General features: G+C 42.3%; 1 protein-coding gene across 1 annotated transcript in view; it reads right to left on the bottom strand.

Annotated features, from left to right (window-relative positions):
- The window catches only part of LOC138505068 (mucin-5AC-like), a 160,365-nt gene that overhangs the window by 67,244 nt on the left and 73,664 nt on the right, over positions 1–19,457 (bottom strand). The window contains exons 25-29 of the mRNA XM_069625391.1: positions 17,387–17,515; positions 16,347–16,488; positions 15,315–15,355; positions 15,027–15,200; positions 1,973–8,527 (exon numbers count right to left, since the gene is read on the bottom strand). Of these exons, the coding sequence (XP_069481492.1) occupies positions 1,973–8,527; positions 15,027–15,200; positions 15,315–15,355; positions 16,347–16,488; positions 17,387–17,515 (7,041 nt within the window). The remainder of the gene's footprint in view (positions 1–1,972; positions 8,528–15,026; positions 15,201–15,314; positions 15,356–16,346; positions 16,489–17,386; positions 17,516–19,457) is intronic.

Here is a 19,457-nt window from a genome sequence, read left to right on the forward strand (position 1 = left end):
ATAGCTATTTATGAAAAAGGGGACACATGATCCAAGAAACACATGTGTATGGGCACGTTATAAATGTCATATCATATCGTCCAATAACACTTCTAGACTCAGACTCTAAAATCTTTGCATCCCTTATTTTAGAGAAACTGGAGGATCGGGGTCGCATATTGAAAATACTGCAGACACCCCACATAGGCTTCCAGAAACAAGTCTGCATTGACTGTGGGGCCTTTTTAATGTCATATGTACAGAACCTTGCATGGAGGGAAGATTCCCTGCTTGTATATGCCATGTCTATGGATCTATCCTTAGCTCTGATCAGGAGATACTTTAGAATTTTTACTTCTTAGAGGTTTTACTTAATATTATGGTATATTTGCCCGAAGGGACTTCTGTGCAAGTCCGACTAAATAATTAGGGATCTATGTCCTCTCCCATACCAACATCTATGGGTCTAAGACAAGGCTGTAACTTGGCCCCATGGCTTTTTGAAATGTACGTCTCCGACACTGGGGGGTGCCTTATGGACGCGTCTTTTGTCCCACTGAAGATTGGGAATGCAAATGTCTCTTTGTTGGCTTACGCTGACCACTTTGTCCTCTTTAACTATATTAACTTTATAAAGCTCAGGGTTAACCCTAAAAAGACAGAAGTCTTAAAATGTTGAAGGAATAAAAAGAAATGTAATTACAATTATTATATAAAGAAGAGTAAAGTCAGCTTATGTAACAGCATGCAAAATGCAGGCTACCCAATTGTTTCCCACCCCTCGAAGGCCTTTTATGAGAACTACCTCCACCAGAAAGCACTTTTGTTGGTGACACAAATGTGCAGAATTGACAAAAAATACTGATGGTGTTCCCTACTTCCAGTTTTAAAATTCAGTTATGGAAACGTGATTCAAAAGCTGAGTTATGGAGTGGAATTGTTCCCAGAGTGGCTGATTGTAGAGTTATGTTATTATGAAATTATGCTATGGCGGAAAACGTTTTACTTTCAACCAAGCAGTACCTCCATGTCAGTCTTTCGCTTGGAATTAGGCATCAGCTCTCTGGAAAGCATTGCATGATGGAAACAATTGGCACTTTATAGGAAATTCCATACTGCTGACAATCAACAATTTTATGCTATCTATAGGGATTTGGAGAGGTTGAATAACAATGCTATGAAAACCTTTGTTTCCCAGTGCGCAAGCGTGTTGCTCTCCGTAGATTGTAGTTTAGAAATGTTAATTACAAACCCTTTCAAGGTGAAGAAAAATATGCTCTTGAGTGACTGGATTAGAACAAGGGAATAGGTTGTGAAGTGCACACTGTATAAGCACCTTTGTCTACATCACAAAAGCTTGGGTGCTGTCGAATCATATTTAAGCCTGTTTCCCTTCAAAGCATTTAGAAACAACTTTATGCGGTTTTCGTTGAATGTCCTCCTCACTAAGGAGATTATTTCTATCAGAAACCATGATGGGAAGGAGACCTCAGTTTGTAGATATTGCCGTGTGACCACTGAAAAGGAAACCCTTCATCATCTACTATTAATGTGCCCGGCTCTCCTGGTCGAACATACCTCACATTTTAAAAAGTTTGTAGTTAACACTGATTTGGTGCAGTTGGACTATATCTGGCTGAACATGGTCTGTGAGAAATCAGTGTCCTTGAAGTTGGCGGTCTTGAATTTCTTGGGAAATGTATGCAATGTATATAGCTCAATAATGTTAAACTTGAAATGTCTCAGAATTATGTGTATTTTAGGATCAAACTTTGTATTTTAAATTAGAAATGTCTCTGAGCTCTGTGTATTTTAGGAGGAAAACATAAGGTATATGTATGTGAGTATTATGTTAGCCTGTGTGACTTTTTAAGTAAGTGATTTCTTTAGCCTATGCAATTTCTGTGCTTTAAATTACATACAATTACATACAAATAAATACAATACATAATAATCTAACACACATTTTTATAAATAGGTACTGTATACTTACTAGGGTGGAAGACTGTGTTATTGAGGAGGCAGTAGCAAGGAATTGTATGCGTTGTTGCTGGAGTTAAGGTTGAATTTGGAGTGGTACTCATGGCAGTTGTGGATGTTGGCAAATTTGTAGTAGTTTGGGGTGAGGTAGAATATTTCATTGTGGTTGTAGGACTGGTATCAGGGACGCAGTCACAACAATGCACTCTGACTTTATAGTTTGGGCACATCTTAAAGTCTCCAGTTTGTTTTTCATTCTCACACACAAGCCCAAATGTAACATCGCATTGCACTGTTGGATCATTCTGTTTTATAGATTGATTCAAGTTTTTTTCTGCAATGCATTCAATATCCACAGGTCTAGCACAGAATGTATGCCCAGCTGCTCTGATATTGTTAAATGTTTCATAGTCTCCTTCTGTACTTCCAATACCAGGCTTATCAATATCAAACCAAGTTGTCCACTTACAAATTGGCATACAAGATGTCAATGTTGAACTTTCAGTTGTTGAAAATACAGTTGTTGAGGAAGCAGAGGTCTGTGTAGTAACTGTTGAACTTGGAGTAACACTTGTTGTGACCTCAGTAGTTGATGTTTGCTCAGTAGTAGTTGTAGGTAGAGTAGTGGTTGTAGATAATGTAGGCATTGTAGATTGAGAGGTGGTTGTAGGTTGCATAGTAGATGAGAATTCTGTAGTTGATGTAGGTTGTGTGGTGGTTGTAGGTTCTGTAGTGGTTGTTGGATATGTAGTTGTAGATTCCATAGTGGTTGTTGGTTCTGTGGTGGTTGTAGATTGTGGAGTTGTGGTTGAGGGCTCACAATGCACATATGTACAACACTGGATCCTTATTTCATAGTCGTAACATTTTGGTACCGGACTCTGGTCCTTATTCTTACATTCCAGCCCAATTGATTTATCACATGTCACATTTTGTTTCAGCATGGAAAGTGACAGTGTGGGGTATTTCTGAGCTCTGCACTCAATGTTGTTTGGCTTTTCACAAATTTGTTTTCTTTGGTCTCTTAAATTCTCAAAGGTTTCATTATCGCCATTTTCCTGTCCGTCCTGTGGGTAGCCGACATTGTACCACTCTGTCCACAGGCATTTCTTCTCTGGGATACATTGTGTTGTGCTTGGTGTGGATGTTGATGCTGTTGAAGTTTCAGTTGTTGAAGAGACAGTTGTGATGGAAGTGGCAGAGGTCTGTGTGGAAACTGGAGAAGTTGGAGTAACAGTTGTAGTGACCTCAGTAGTTGATGTTATTTCTGTAGTAGATGTAGGTTGTGTAGTTGTTGTTGGATTTGTAATTGTTGTACTTTCCATAGTGGTTGTAGATTGGGGAGTTGTGGTTGAGGGCTCACAATGCACATATGTACAACACTGGATCCTTATTTCATAGTCGTAACATTTTGGTACCGGACGCTGGTCCTTATTCTTACATTCCAGCCCAATTGATTTATCACATGTCACTTTTTGTTTCAGCATGGAAAGTGACTGTGTGGGGTATTTATGAGCTCTGCACTCAATGTCGATTGGCTTTTCACAAATTTGTTTGCTGTTGTCTCTTAAATTCTCAAAAGTTTCATTATCGCCATTTTCCGGTCCGTCATGTGGGTAGCCGACATTGTACCACTCTGTCCACAGGCATTTCTTCTCTGGGACACATTGTGTTGTGGTTGGTGTGGTTGTTGATGCTGTTGAAGTTTCAGTTGTTGAAGAGACAGTTGTGATGGAAGTGGCAGAGGTCTGTGTGGAAACTGGAGAAGTTGGAGTAACAGTTGTAGTGACCTCAGTAGTTGATGTTATTTCTGTAGTAGATGTAGGTGGTGTAGTGGTTGTTGGATGTGTAATTGTTGTAGTTTCTGTAGTGGTTGTCGTTTGTGGAGTTGTGGTTGAGGGTTCACAGTGCACATATGTACAACACTGGATCCTTATTTCATAGTCGTAACATTTTGGTACCGGACGCTGGTCCTTATTCTTACATTCCAGCCCAATTGATTTATCACATGTCACTTTTTGTTTCAGCATGGAAAGTGACTGTGTGGGGTATTTATGAGCTCTGCACTCAATGTCGATTGGCTTTTCACAAATTTGTTTGCTGTTGTCTCTTAAATTCTCAAAAGTTTCATTATCGCCATTTTCCGGTCCGTCATGTGGGTAGCCGACATTGTACCACTCTGTCCACAGGCATTTCATCTCTGGGACACATTGTGTTGTGGTTGGTGTGGATGTTGATGCTGTGGAAGTTTCAGTTGTTGAAGTAACAGTTGTGATGGAAGTGGCAGAGGTCTGTGTGGAAACTGGAGAAGTTGGAGTAAAAGTTGTAGTGACCTCAGTAGTTGATGTTATTTCTGTAGTAGATGTAGGTTGTGTAGTGGTTGTTGGATGTGTAATTGTTGTAGTTTCCGTAGTGGTTGTAGATTGTGGAGTTGTGGTTGAGGGCTCACAATGCACATATGTACAACACTGGATCCTTATTTCATAGTCGTAACATTTTGGTACCGGACGCTGGTCCTTATTCATACATTCCAGCCCGATTGATTTATCACATGTCACTTTTTGTTTCAGCATGGAAAGTGACTGTGTGGGGTATTTCTGAGCTCTGCACTCAATGTCGTTTGGCTTTTCACAAATTTGTTTTCCGTTGTCTCTTAAATTCTCAAAGGTTTCATTATCGCCATTTTCCTGTCCGTCCTGTGGGTAGCCAACATTGTACCACTCTGTCCACAGGCATTTCATCTCTGGGACACATTGTGTTGTGGTTGGTGTGGATGTTGATGCTGTCGAAGTTTCAGTTGTTGAAGAGACAGTTGTGATGGAAGTGGCAGAGGTCTGTGTGGAAACTGGAGAAGTTGGAGTAACAGTTGTAGTGACCTCAGTAGTTGATGTTATTTCTGTAGTAGATGTAGGTGGTGTAGTGGTTGTTGGATGTGTAATTGTTGTAGTTTCTGTAGTGGTTGTCGATTGTGGAGTTGTGGTTGAGGGTTCACAGTGCACATAGGTACAACACTGGACCCTTATTTCATAGTCGTAACATTTTGGTACCGGACGCTGGTCCTTATTCCTACATTCCAGCCCGATTGATTTATCACATGTCACTTTTTGTTTCAGCATGGAAAGTGACTGTGTGGGGTATTTCTGAGCTCTGCACTCAATGTCGTTTGGCTTTTCACAAATTTGTTTTCTGTTGTCTCTTAAATTCTCAAAGGTTTCATTATCGCCATTTTCCTGTCCGTCCTGTGGGTAGCCGACATTGTACCACTCTGTCCACAGGCATTTCATCTCTGGGACACATTGTGTTGTGGTTGGTGTGGATGTTGATGCTGTGGAAGTTTCAGTTGTTGAAGTAACAGTTGTGGTGGAAGTGGCAGAGGTCTGTGTGGAAACTGGAGAAGTTGGAGTAAAAGTTGTAGTGACCTCAGTAGTTGATGTTATTTCTGTAGTAGATGTAGGTTGTGTAGTGGTTGTTGGATGTGTAATTGTTGTAGTTTCCGTAGTGGTTGTAGATTGTGGAGTTGTGGTTGAGGGCTCACAATGCACATATGTACAACACTGGATCCTTATTTCATAGTCGTAACATTTTGGTACCGGACGCTGGTCCTTATTCATACATTCCAGCCCAATTGATTTATCACATGTCACTTTTTGTTTCAGCACGGAAAGTGACTGTGTGGGGTATTTCTGAGCTCTGCACTCAATGTCGTTTGGCTTTTCACAAATTTGTTTTCTGTTGTCTCTTAAATTCTGAAAGGTTTCATTATCACCATTTTCCTGTCCGTCCTGTGGGTAGCCGACATTGTACCACTCTGTCCACAGGCATTTCATCTCTGGGACACATTGTGTTGTGGTTGGTGTGGATGTTGATACTGTTGAAGTTTCAGTTGTTGAAGAGACAGTTGTGATGGAAGTGGCAGAGGTCTGTGTGGAAACTGGAGAAGTTGGAGTAACAGTTGTAGTGACCTCAGTAGTTGATGTTATTTCTGTAGTAGATGTAGGTGGTGTAGTGGTTGTTGGGTGTGTAATTGTTGTAGTTTCTGTAGTGGTTGTCGATTGTGGAGTTGTGGTTGAGGGTTCACAATGCACATATGTACAACACTGGACCCTTATTTCATAGTCGTAACATTTTGGTACCGGACGCTGGTCCTTATTCCTACATTCCAGCCCGATTGATTTATCACATGTCACTTTTTGTTTCAGCATGGAAAGTGACTGTGTGGGGTATTTCTGAGCTCTGCACTCAATGTCGTTTGGCTTTTCACAAATTTGTTTTCTGTTGTCTCTTAAATTCTGAAAGGTTTCATTATCACCATTTTCCTGTCCGTCCTGTGGGTAGCCGACATTGTACCACTCTGTCCACAGGCATTTCATCTCTGGGACACATTGTGTTGTGGTTGGTGTGGATGTTGATACTGTTGAAGTTTCAGTTGTTGAAGAGACAGTTGTGATGGAAGTGGCAGAGGTCTGTGTGGAAACTGGAGAAGTTGGAGTAACAGTTGTAGTGACCTCAGTAGTTGATGTTATTTCTGTAGTAGATGTAGGTGGTGTAGTGGTTGTTGGGTGTGTAATTGTTGTAGTTTCTGTAGTGGTTGTCGATTGTGGAGTTGTGGTTGAGGGTTCACAATGCACATATGTACAACACTGGACCCTTATTTCATAGTCGTAACATTTTGGTACCGGACGCTGGTCCTTATTCCTACATTCCAGCCCGATTGATTTATCACATGTCACTTTTTGTTTCAGCATGGAAAGTGACTGTGTGGGGTATTTCTGAGCTCTGCACTCAATGTCGTTTGGCTTTTCACAAATTTGTTTTCTGTTGTCTCTTAAATTCTCAAAGGTTTCATTATCGCCATTTTCCTGTCCGTCCTGTGGGTAGCCAACATTGTACCACTCTGTCCACAGGCATTTCATCTCTGGGACACATTGTGTTGTGGTTGGTGTGGATGTTGATGCTGTCGAAGTTTCAGTTGTTGAAGAGACAGTTGTGATGGAAGTGGCAGAGGTCTGTGTGGAAACTGGAGAAGTTGGAGTAACAGTTGTAGTGACCTCAGTAGTTGATGTTACTTCTGTAGTAGATGTAGGTTGTGTAGTGGTTGTTGGATGTGTAATTGTTGTACTTTCCATAGTGGTTGTAGATTGGGGAGTTGTGGTTGAGGGCTCACAATGCACATATGTACAACACTGGACCCTTATTTCATAGTCGTAACATTTTGGTACCGGACGCTGGTCCTTATTCCTACATTCCAGCCCGATTGATTTATCACATGTCACTTTTTGTTTCAGCATGGAAAGTGACTGTGTGGGGTATTTCTGAGCTCTGCACTCAATGTCGTTTGGCTTTTCACAAATTTGTTTTCTGTTGTCTCTTAAATTCTCAAAGGTTTCATTATCACCATTTTCCTGTCCGTCCTGTGGGTAGCCGACATTGTACCACTCTGTCCACAGGCATTTCATCTCTGGGACACATTGTGTTGTGGTTGGTGTGGATGTTGATACTGTTGAAGTTTCAGTTGTTGAAGAGACAGTTGTGATGGAAGTGGCAGAGGTCTGTGTGGAAACTGGAGAAGTTGGAGTAACAGTTGTAGTGACCTCAGTAGTTGATGTTATTTCTGTAGTAGATGTAGGTGGTGTAGTGGTTGTTGGATGTGTAATTGTTGTAGTTTCTGTAGTGGTTGTCGATTGTGGAGTTGTGGTTGAGGGTTCACAGTGCACATATGTACAACACTGGACCCTTATTTCATAGTCGTAACATTTTGGTACCGGACGCTGGTCCTTATTCCTACATTCCAGCCCGATTGATTTATCACATGTCACTTTTTGTTTCAGCATGGAAAGTGACTGTGTGGGGTATTTCTGAGCTCTGCACTCAATGTCGTTTGGCTTTTCACAAATTTGTTTTCTGTTGTCTCTTAAATTCTCAAAGGTTTCATTATCGCCATTTTCCTGTCCGTCCTGTGGGTAGCCGACATTGTACCACTCTGTCCACAGGCATTTCATCTCTGGGACACATTGTGTTGTGGTTGGTGTGGATGTTGATGCTGTCGAAGTTTCAGTTGTTGAAGAGACAGTTGTGATGGAAGTGGCAGAGGTCTGTGTGGAAACTGGAGAAGTTGGAGTAACAGTTGTAGTGACCTCAGTAGTTGATGTTATTTCTGTAGTAGATGTAGGTGGTGTAGTGGTTGTTGGATGTGTAATTGTTGTAGTTTCTGTAGTGGTTGTGGATTGAGGAGTTGTGGTTGAGGGTTCACAATGCACATATGTACAACACTGGATCCTTATTTCATAGTCATAACATTTTGCTACCGGACTCTGGTCCTTATTCTTACATTCCAGCCCAATTGATTTTTCACATATCACCTTTTGTTTCAACGTGGAAAGTGACTGTGTGGGGTATTGATGAGCTCTGCACTCAATGCCGTTTGGCATTTCACAAAGTTGTTTTCCTTTATTTCTTAAATTCTCAAAGGTTTCATTATCACCATTTTCCAGTCCCTCCTGTGGGTAGCTCACATTGTACCACTCTGTCCATTTGCATTTCTGATGAACACATACTGTTGTGGTGGGCGCTGTACAGGAAACAGAAGTGATAATTAATATATAATTTGCCTTTTACGTACAAGCCATACTCATTATTTCTCGTAAATCAAGACCTACATGTATGCTCTGATCAATAGTTCTAAAACTCTCCAAGAAACGCAAGCATTTTCTGATAGTTTCTATGAATGCATTTGCACCACAATTATGATTTTGAAGAAATTCAACTTCTTTACACATAGCACATTTGCTGATGTTAGATTTTCACCTAATGGAAGCATTTGAAAACCCACATTTTACATGCATGATCACATAATTGCTATTTAAAATGTTTATTAATCTTAATTTACCTCTGTGGAATGCAGCAAAATACCTAAACCATTCCAGTCCTTTTGTTGTTTTTATCAACCATTTTGAATCCTTTATCGTACTAGCTGCACTGTTTTTCCAAAAAGGCAGGGTTGACCCCAGACATCATATAGGCCCATACACAAAAAAATGTACCATACTTTTTAGTAACTGAAATCTGTGACTTTTCATTAAAAACTGTTCAGCATTACCCATAATGTGACTTTTTGTGAACATCTGTGGCATATGCCCAATGCAAAGGGCATTGGGCTAGGGGCATTGGTGAAAGTTACAAGCTGCCTAGTGCCCTCAAACTTGCCCAATGTTGCATCCGAAATTGACATGCCTATCCTGATCTTCACCAGGGGTGGACTGGCCTAAAGGGAACTCTGGAGATTTCATGGAAGGCTCTGCACAATTTTTATATATTCTTATAAGACATAGGTTGGGCTTGTTGTAAATGAGTAGTATGAGGCCACTTTGGGCATTATTTGCAGGGACTCTTTTGGTTTCCAGTCCACCCCTGATCTTCCCCATTGTTGTATAGACCTGTCCTTGCCAGATCAAACGTTCCACTTCATATATTCACCATTCCTGACATTGATCAAACATTAATCTCACTTGTTAATCCCACTGAACCTCTGCAGCGATCAGAACACTATTGCTTGAGAAATATGTCATCCTTATTTGAATTGACAATGTGCCTGTTATTGCATTGTCTAGCTTGCATATGCATCACAGGAATTATAGCACTGTGCCCATGTTCCTGATCATAACTGTAAATGAATACATTCATAATCTTATAAACATTTGTGTTCTGTAGCATTTTATATATTAGATTGTTTCATAAATCTTTGCAGTATCTCTTAAATATGGCCACAATGCCTCACATTAATCTGAGCAAAAACCAACCGGTTATAGTGTGTTTAGTTTGCATTCACTTGTGTATTACTTATTATCATTGTGATCAATGATTGTTGTATTCTGATTAACGCTGTCCAGATTTGTATTATTCTTGTTCATATAATATTACTAATTATTATTATTAATATTAATCATTTTTATACCACGCCACACGACCATGGGCCTTAGAGAGCACAATAAAGAAACAAAAATCAGGAATAACGAACACAAAAAGGGGGAGAGTATCCAGGAGATTGAAACGTGCCTATGAAAATAATCTAGACCGGTTTAAGGTTAAAAAGATGCGATTTTGTCAATTTCTTAAATTCTTACAGAGTTTTTGCAGATCTCAAGTCTAGAGGCAACGTATTGCAGGCTGAAGGAGCCTGGACATCAAATGTGGGCTGTGCCAACTTATGTCAGTTTAAGGATCATGGGTTGTGAGTGGATTGAAAGACTGTAAGGTGATCTGCAAGCTATTGGGGTGCCTTGTTTTTCTGACACATCTGTCAGGGACACATGTTTGTGGGTAATTATGTGTTTTACGGGAAGTTTGTGGAGCTCCCTTCTGGCATTGCTGATACGGTCTCTGCGGGATAACCCATAGACTGCCCTAACAGCTCCATTCTGAGTAACTTGAAGAGGCTTGATGTTGGCTTGCGAGATGCCTAGCAGCAGACTGTTACAATAATCTAGGTGAGAGTTCACCAGAGATGTGGCCGAGCAGAGATCTGTTGCAAAAAGAGATGTGAGGGTGAATGTGGTTTAGGAGCTTTGTAACATACTCACAGGTGGCACGAACATGAGCAACCCGTGATCCCATTGTGTGTTTGGCATCAAGGATGACGCCAAGTGCCTTGACACTCTTTTTTTTTTAACTCTGTTTATTGAGTTTGAGCAACACAACATGAAGTAACAGTTTACACTTATCCACTGAAATGTACTGCCTGGGATGATAAAACTTTCATAGTTACTATGGAGTTTTTTAAGTTTTTGCCCTGAGGGGATGATAAACAGTTCTGTTTTATCTGTGCTATGAGCAAGGTAATTGGTAATCATCCATGCCTGGATTGACTCATTAATTGATTTAATAGCATCCTGGGCTTAAATGCCAGACAACTCAAGGATGATCATATTGTCATAGGCATATTTGGTGAACTAAACTCCCAGATCATCCAAAAGAGAGCGGAAGGACATGACATAGATGTTGAAAAGCATTGGAGACATACATGACCCATGAGCAACCCAACAGGTAGTGGCAGTTGGTAAAGCGCTGGCACCCTCAACAGCCACTCTGGCATTCCAAGGACCCAGGAAGGACCAGCTCCATTGTGTGGTTACGCTGGTACAGTGAACCTGATCATCTAACCTGGTCAGCAGCAACAAGTGGTCGACCAGGTCAAAGGCCCTGATAGATCAAGTAACATGAGGCTGACCTTGGTAGACAATATTGGAAATATTAGATTTGAGGTCCAGCATGGTGGCCTCAGTGCCATGATTGGCTCTGAAACCTGACTCCAAGAACTGAGAATGTCATTACTTTTGATACATTCTTGAAAATTGAAAATATGCTACACAGTCCATGATCTTCAGTAGAAAGTGAACATTTGTAATAAGCGATAAAATGTGGCTATTGATGGATCAAGATTGTTCTTCTTATGAAGAGAAGTAATCCAGGCTCCTGTTAGTAGAAGAGGAACATTACCTTCTGTGAATGAAAGGTTGGCCAGCTTAGTGACCCACAGTGCCAAAACATCCATACACTCCTTAAAGACATTAGAGAGGCAGCTGTCACTGAAGCAAGAGGTTGGTTTCATTCCAGCTATGGTGTTACGAATTTGTGCTTCAGTAAAATTATTAAATTCAAATTTTGCAGGTGATGTTTTTTCGTGGGTGACTTGGGGACCGGTAGGTGATGAAGGAGGTTCCTGCTATTCAGAAGCATCCCTTTTTGGGTTTGGATAGCTTGTTGGTGGCTAATAACTTTAGAGGACAATTCATCATGAATCATTTGGCACCATGCAGAGTCTTTATTAGGTGCTGGTTTGTTTGCAGATTTACACTCAAATTCCTTCAAAATAGAAAAAAGCTCCTGAGAGCTAGACTTAGCAAGAGTAATCCTATTGTTGAAGCTAGTTGATTTTGCTTCAATGATTGCTGATTTATATTTTTTTAACAGACTGTTTTTATAGCGATAACGTCTGGGAAGAGGGATGTTTCTGCCAGTCTCTTTCTGCAGTCCCTTTTGAGTGTTTAAATTTCAAAATATTTTCATTGAACCACAAGTTTTTATGAGATCCGGGGTTTACTAGCTTAGATTTTTTGGGAGCAAGCACTTCAATGGCAAGATTAAGGGCCAAAGTCAGATGAAGGGCAAGATCATCAGAATTATCAAAAGAATGAAGAGGGGCTAACAAGTCCAAGGAGACATTGGACAATTTCTGAGGCATGATAACATTTCTGGTCACTTTAAACTGTCTAGAAATAGCATCCCGCCTGAAAGGGAGAGCTGGGGGCAGGACAACAGTGTTAACTGTAGAGTGATCAGACTAGAGACATGGCATAATAGTAGCACTAAAAGCACTAAATGGTGTGTTAGGACCGGTATACACGCATTTCACCATGGTATTTTTCATCGCGTTTTTTTTTTTGTTGGGGGGGCTAAACAATTAAATATATGGTTGTGAGTGTAAGGGAATAAAAAAAAAAAAATAGGGGGGCTTGGAGGGGTAACCCCCCCAAAAAAAACCAAAAAAAAACCCAATGAGTTTTTCGAAACAAAACGGCAATGCAAAAAGCGCGATGAAAAATACCTCGGCGAAATAATGTAGAACCGTCAGGACCCAATTGATTTTGTGTCCTCATATATGGGTTGGGTCACTAATTCTTTGCGAGAACCCAATGGACCCTAAGGCAGTTAAAAGGGGCAATGCGGGTCTATCCTGAGGTTGATTAGCCCAAAGGTTAAAATCACAAACAACGATCACAGAGGAGCTTAGTTTTGTAATGCTATTGAGTAGAATGAGGAGTTGTTCCTCAAAGAAAGACATATTTCTTGGCAGTCAATAGATGACAATAATGGTTAAGGATACATTTTCATTGATTTTTATTTTGGCCAGAAGGTTTTCACAATCATCGCGGCATTCAAGAAGAATAACATGCAAATTAACCTGTTTATTAAACAGAATGGAAACTCCCCCACCTCTTGAGATAGCACGATCAGCACGAATGATTTGGTACGCTGAGGCAATAGCCAGAGTAGCGTTAGAGGGAGTTGCCTAGTTCAACCATGATTCACTTATGGCAAGAAAGTCTGTGGTAAAGTCTGTAAGAAAGTCATGGATTTCCACCCCATGCCGCAACAGCTAGCGTGTATTGAGTAGGGAGAAGCTCAACGAAGCAATCCAATGGGCTGTTCCATCCAGAGATCAGGCTCAAAAGGGGAGGTAATGGAGGATTGACATAAGCCATTTGATGCGTTAGAGTATGCATCAGTGGCCTTCTGCATGTCACGGTCAGGGTCAGAGACCATGGGAGTGCCCATTAGCTGATGGAAACCAGAGTCCATGGAACCGACCTGATGCAACATGATTTCAGTGGGGATGCGACAGATATTTAGGGCCTGATTCAAAGAAGCGTTTTATAATGTTGCAACCCCATTGAAAAATGCTCTGTGACTCGGGCCGAGTCCGGATTTTGATGTATTAGAGGGCATGAAGGCACCGATAGTGGAACAGTATTGATTGTATGACTAGGGCCGTTGCCCGGCAACAAAAGATTAGCCATAATGGGCGATTGTACATTAAACATGCAGCATTTGAACAGAATGTCTGCCTGTTTTTTTCTTATTACAAGTTAGAGCATGTGTGGGAGTAGCCACGATAAATGAGAGCACTTTACCGATAGTAAGATAAATACCCTACACGATAGTAATCGGCAGATGGCAGCAGAGAAGACAGGTACAATAGGTAACCTAAATATGGAAAGAGTGTTATTTTTGTCTTGAAAAAGCATTATACTTAAATGTTTACAGTGATAACCACTCTATATTTATTTAGAGTGCAGCAATGCAGCTGCCTCTAGACTCCAGAGTCTGGAGACATCCTAGCTGTTTAGAGCACACATCGGTCCTCTCCGGATATACCAGCTTCGTGGGGCAACAGAAGGCCTTTCAGTAGAGGAATTATTTTAATGAGCCATGTACACTATGTGTCAGCTGGGTGCTTCTCTGTGTTAACTACCACTATCACACTCTTTACAGGTTGGGCACTGCCATCTCAGTACACAGGAAAAATATCTTAAACCTAGGTTCATGTAATTTTGACCTGGGATGTAACTTAAATATTTAAATAAAGTTGTGGCGTTCTTTTCTTGCTATTCTTGCGTAGAATGTTGAACTCCGAAGAGTATTGGCTACTGCCTTAGGATTCCATCATAAAAAGGTCCACTGGCACTGTGCATTTTTGAATAATTGGCAAGGGCTGACACAGTCATGCAAGGGATTTGGGCAGCTGCTATCCCCTTGCTGCAGTCAGAATGGCTACCTGCTGCTTCTGTCATGACCGCAGAGGGAGGGAACCAAATGACCCTGGAATGACAGGAGTAACAACTAGCGAATGATTGTGGCACTCTCTAACATGGCAGAGGTGGTCCCTGAAAAATGGCGTGTGCAGACTCTTTTTACTGGGGTGGCCCAATTGGAGCACTGCCTTATGCAGGCCTTATGCAGGTGTGGCATGAAGTACGACGGTGCGCGCGAGCGCGTGCGTGCGCGCACACACACACACACACACACACAGATTATAGTTTAGGATAATGGGGTGGCACCAGTGGTGGCCAATCAGATTCCTGGGGTAGCACGTGCCACCCTAGGCCCCAGTCCCTGAATTGTATTTACAGTGAGTAAAGGTTCTGTCCGTTTGTGGTATGAGAGCAAGAGAAATGTGACAGTGGGAACATCTCATGTTACGGAATGGACTAGGTGTTAGGGACGGAACGCCCGTGCCGCTTCTGGCGGGGCACTCTAGGTGAGTGCAAAGCAATCCTGCATGCCTACACACACTTTCAGCATTCACTTAAGGAACTGCATTGTCATCTCTCCAGCCTGTTGGAAGTTAGGTGGACATTCCACAGTATTCTCCCTTTCTTTTATGAAATCTCTGTGGGCTAAATTTGTAAGTGTCCTATCGGGATGAAGAGACGCTTGTCAGAAGCCCAGCAACAGCATCTAGTGGCAAAAATTACAACATCAACGGCTGCTGCAAAAGTGCTCTTCCCTACCTGTCGGTCTGGTTATGGTGCTGGAATAGAAGGGAGTGGTTGTTGGTGTACACACATCTTTCCAGACTGGATATTTATGGGCTCCACATAAGCGTTTGCGGCAGAGATGATCACCACTTGAGTAGGGAATTTCTTCCAGGTACCGATACTTCTTTCCTTCGTATACACAGCAGTCTGGATTTAACAAAGGGGCAGAAGGTTGCAATTGACCAACAGAGCAGGCTGTGCACATGTGCAAACATTGGGTGGGATCAATATTCATAAATTACTCACAAACACGCGCCTTACCTTCGTCATCGGTGCACTGGATGCCTTCGATGGTGCAATTGCTGAAAAATGAGTAAAGAGATTACATCTTACTTGAGAAAACAGCTTTTCTGCTGCCAAAGAGCTCGTGGGCATGCTTGCACAATGCAAAATGAGCAACGCGCGTCCGGGCGCGCGCCGGCGCACACACACACGCGCGCGCGAACACACACACACACACACACACTCTGCAAACCGTCCCTATAGAACCACTTGCACATATTGGACTTTGGAGGGTGGGGACTTTGGGGCGCATGGCAGATATTTGTCATTTGGATTTGCTATGCTTAAGATCTGGTATGACTGCTTATTGGCTGGACAAGGCTATTAGGAAACCATAGGCCGGCCTAGAATTACAAATCTGCAGATTTTTCTCTGCGGTGCCAACTCGCATTGAGGGCGTTTAAATGGCATTATTGGGCCAAACACAGAGCACAAGTGCAACACTACTTCCCTAGGGGCAGTGCCCTTAATATCGAATGTCAGTGTTTCCATTGTGTGCTGTGCATCGGTGTGCAGCACCACAAGCAAAAAGTGAAACACAACCGTATAGCAGGAGCAGAGGCGAAATGACACACAGCCCGCCCTTTGAAACAGGAGCAATAGGTACATCAAGGGCTTTCTTTATTGTCGGCCAAGATGAACCTTCATGCATTAACAAACCCAACAACCTGTCTATTGCTTGCGATGGCCTGATCATCTAAGCACTGAAGGACGTCAAAGGTAAAAGGCTAAAGTGTGCAAGATCTCTTTAAATGTAATCGCATCTTATGTTGAAAGGGCTTGTAATCAGCTCAACATGTCACTCGGGAACTTTGATTTCATTCCGATTTGCTCGGGAATTCGCCTATTAGACCTTTTTCCTTGGACCTTTGGTCTTGGTGGAGATTTCCATCACCTGCCTTTACAGGACCTTGAATGTTTTATGTCTAGTCTGGCTTGTCTGCGCCCTCACACCTACGGGTTTGTGGCTCTGCACTACAAATCGAATAAAGTAAAGAAATGATGCCTTACCAGGATTTGCAGATTTCCGACGTCGTAACTTTTTCTCCTAGCTCATAGTGTGCTCCATTCTCATCGCAGCAAACGTGCTCGGTGCATGTCATGGTAAACTCATCAAGGTAGGGCTTGTCATCAGGGCAGCTGGGGTAGCAGCCTACATCAGAGGGAGAAATCATTAGAGGGAATCCAGTGTGAGCAAGCGGGAAGATCCACAAAGACCAGGTCAAGAGAGAATATCTCCTCGCACTCATTCTAAGTAGATCTGCCAAGACCAAGTTATGCAAAAATGTCAACATAGATTGTTCCTGGCACGCAATATAATTTTTTATATTCTCATCTTTTGTAGTGCTTTTTTTTAACCCAGAATAATATACATTCAGACATGTTATTCAAAATTGAACAAGAACAATAATGACGCTACACAATCCCTGTCATGGAGGCTACTTGCTGGAATCTGGGAAGCGACACAAAGCTAATAATCCGCTAATCCAGGGGGCTGTAATCTACGGCTCTCCAGATGTTTTGGACTACCACTCCCATGACCGCCCCCCCCATTTACTTTGTTGACCAGAGCTGATGGGAGTTGTTGTCCAAAACACCTGGGGAGCCAAAGGTTGCAGACCCCTGCGCTAAAGCCACCAGGAAATATCAGGGCACCAGCCAGCCTGTCATTCTTCTCAAAACGACAGACAGGACAGAGAGAGAACTTGATCGCCACAGAGCTTCGTGTGGCTAGGGCCATCTTCCATCGATACTGTTCTTGTAGAGGAGAAGCACTAGGTGGGCGCCACACTGACAGCTACTGCAGACAGGAAGGGGTCGCCTGCAGGCTGGAGGGTGAGGCCCAGTCTGCTTCTCTGTGATATTACTATGCAGTTTGATATAATGAAGCACAAACCAACGAATACAGGTTTGTTGGCAGAAGATGAACCTAAAACAAAAGGCCTCAAGTAGCTTCTCAATTCAAATATTGTTCAATACCCAGTCAAGCAAAGGGGCAGAAAAGCTGCCAGTGTAGGAGATCAGGGAGCTCGGATCATCGTGTGCCTTACCTTCCAGTCCAGGCAGAACATCTTTGCTGCAGTTACCACTGGGGTTCCTGCAAGTCTTAACGCAGGTACCACAGGGCTTGTAGTGCCACTCACACTGTCCAGAGGGGTTATAGTAATCGCAGAACAGAGCTGTGGAAAGAAAAGCAGGACAGTGAGTGGCCATGCTCTAGATAGCCTAGATCCTTTCTCAATCTCTTCCAGTTGAACTCTTGATGTGTTTCTACGCAGAAAAAAAACACACAAAGAAAAAGAGAAACACACAATTCACACAGCTGAAGAGAAAAGTGGGAGGGAGGACCTAAATATGTGGGTTTAACTACTAGGCAAGATTGAGAACAAAATTGCATGTTTTCTCGATGGAGAACATCGAAACACAAAATGGGAAGATGGATATGTTGAGACACAATTGTGAAATCGGGGAACATTTTCTTGAATGTACAAAGACGAAAATGGGGGAAAAGTGAGTCGGTCATGAACTGGGTTGCAGAACCCAAACATACAGAAATGCTAGATTCCTGGACATAGAAATGGCAAAAATATAAGGCGAATGCACGGAGTGCCTGCTAGTGAAAATAGGTCGTCTAAAGCACGATTTGAGAACAAAGTAACATTTCATAAGGAAACAGATGGTTGGACTGATTACTAGTGAAGGTAAGTAGAAAAGATCATACAGGGTTTTGGCAATTGTGAGGCAAGGTTTTGAGAGGTGAAAAAGTAATGGCTGCAGGGGATGCAATGTGAGTTCAACAAGGAACAAACTGTTGAACAAATGTCTCTGTGGGTCAAAACGCTAGACTGCGGGCCATCCATGCTACATCCTTGAGAATTTGCCCTTCATCTAGTCTATAACCATCGCTTGTGTTTAATCCTTCACTGACAAAGGACCTAAGAGATTACTTGTCTAAAGCTTTTATCTACCTTCTGGGAACCTCCCCTGTCCTTTGCAAATGTGTCTAGTACTGTCTGTGTCACAGAGTGTATATTTCATATTAGTACCTGGCGAGGGGGTGGTGGCAGCCTCCCAGTCAATGGGAAGACTCAGAACGTGGGCATTTCCAGATGGTAATCCCACCGCTCCGAGCCTCCTCAGGGATAGCTGCAGCCATCTCCCCTCGCCTGGGAATGAGGTAAGTCTTCTAACCACGTTCTTGCCCCTCCCTCCTCCCGCTTCCCCACATTTTCCCTCCCTACCCCCCCCCCCCACAATTACCTGCTTTTCGGGAGTGAACACGCTGGAAACACTTCTGTCTAAAGCGCGTCCTCTCCCGATCTGCGACAGGCCAGCATGGAAAGGAAGAAGGGTCTATTAGTAGTCCCTTCTCTCCTTTTCAAGGCAGCCATTTTTTTGTTTCCTTTTTTCCTTTTTTTTATGGCCGCCATGGAAAGGGGCTTTCCATGGCTGCCATTTTGTTTGTTTACTTTTTTAAATTGTTTTCAATGGCCACCATGGAAAGGGAAAACAGACTTCGTTTTTCCTTCCCTGGTAGGCATTTTTGTGGCTTTTTTTTTCTGCTTCGAAACGCCAGAGCGGTTCAGAACAGAAAACAAATGCTTTTAGTAACCTGGTCTTATGGGCCAGGGTACTAGTAGCAATAAGCCCCTCTCTCTGGCCTCTAACTATGGGCCCTGGGGCATTACCTTGATTGGTAATGCCCCCCACCCCCTTGCTCGGGGTTTATTGCTTAAGTAAAATGTACAAATTGGTTACATCTGGTCCAATATTGCTTTGGATTTGATTAGGATCTTCTTGTCTGCACTGTGTTGAAAATTCAAGGGTAACAATATAATTCTGTTCCTTTTGCTATTGCTCTGTGCCTTTGCAAAATTCAATAGTACATCAACTTTTTCCAACCACTGAGGGGCACTGTTGCTCAATAAAGTTGGTATCACTTTATAAAAAGTTACAGCCAGAGTGCACTTATGAAAGAATGTACAATGAATATGCAACAAAACTGTGTAAGACCTGCTTACTAATGAGCAAACACAAATAAAGGTGTAACACACAGATTCACAGCTAATTAGTAATTATTTTGTAACATAAACATCACGACTGCCTTTGGTTACTCAGAAC

Source organism: Ambystoma mexicanum, chromosome 11 (assembly GCF_040938575.1).
Source record: "Ambystoma mexicanum isolate Mex_15411 chromosome 11, UKY_AmexF1_1, whole genome shotgun sequence".
NCBI lineage: Eukaryota > Metazoa > Chordata > Amphibia > Caudata > Ambystomatidae > Ambystoma > Ambystoma mexicanum.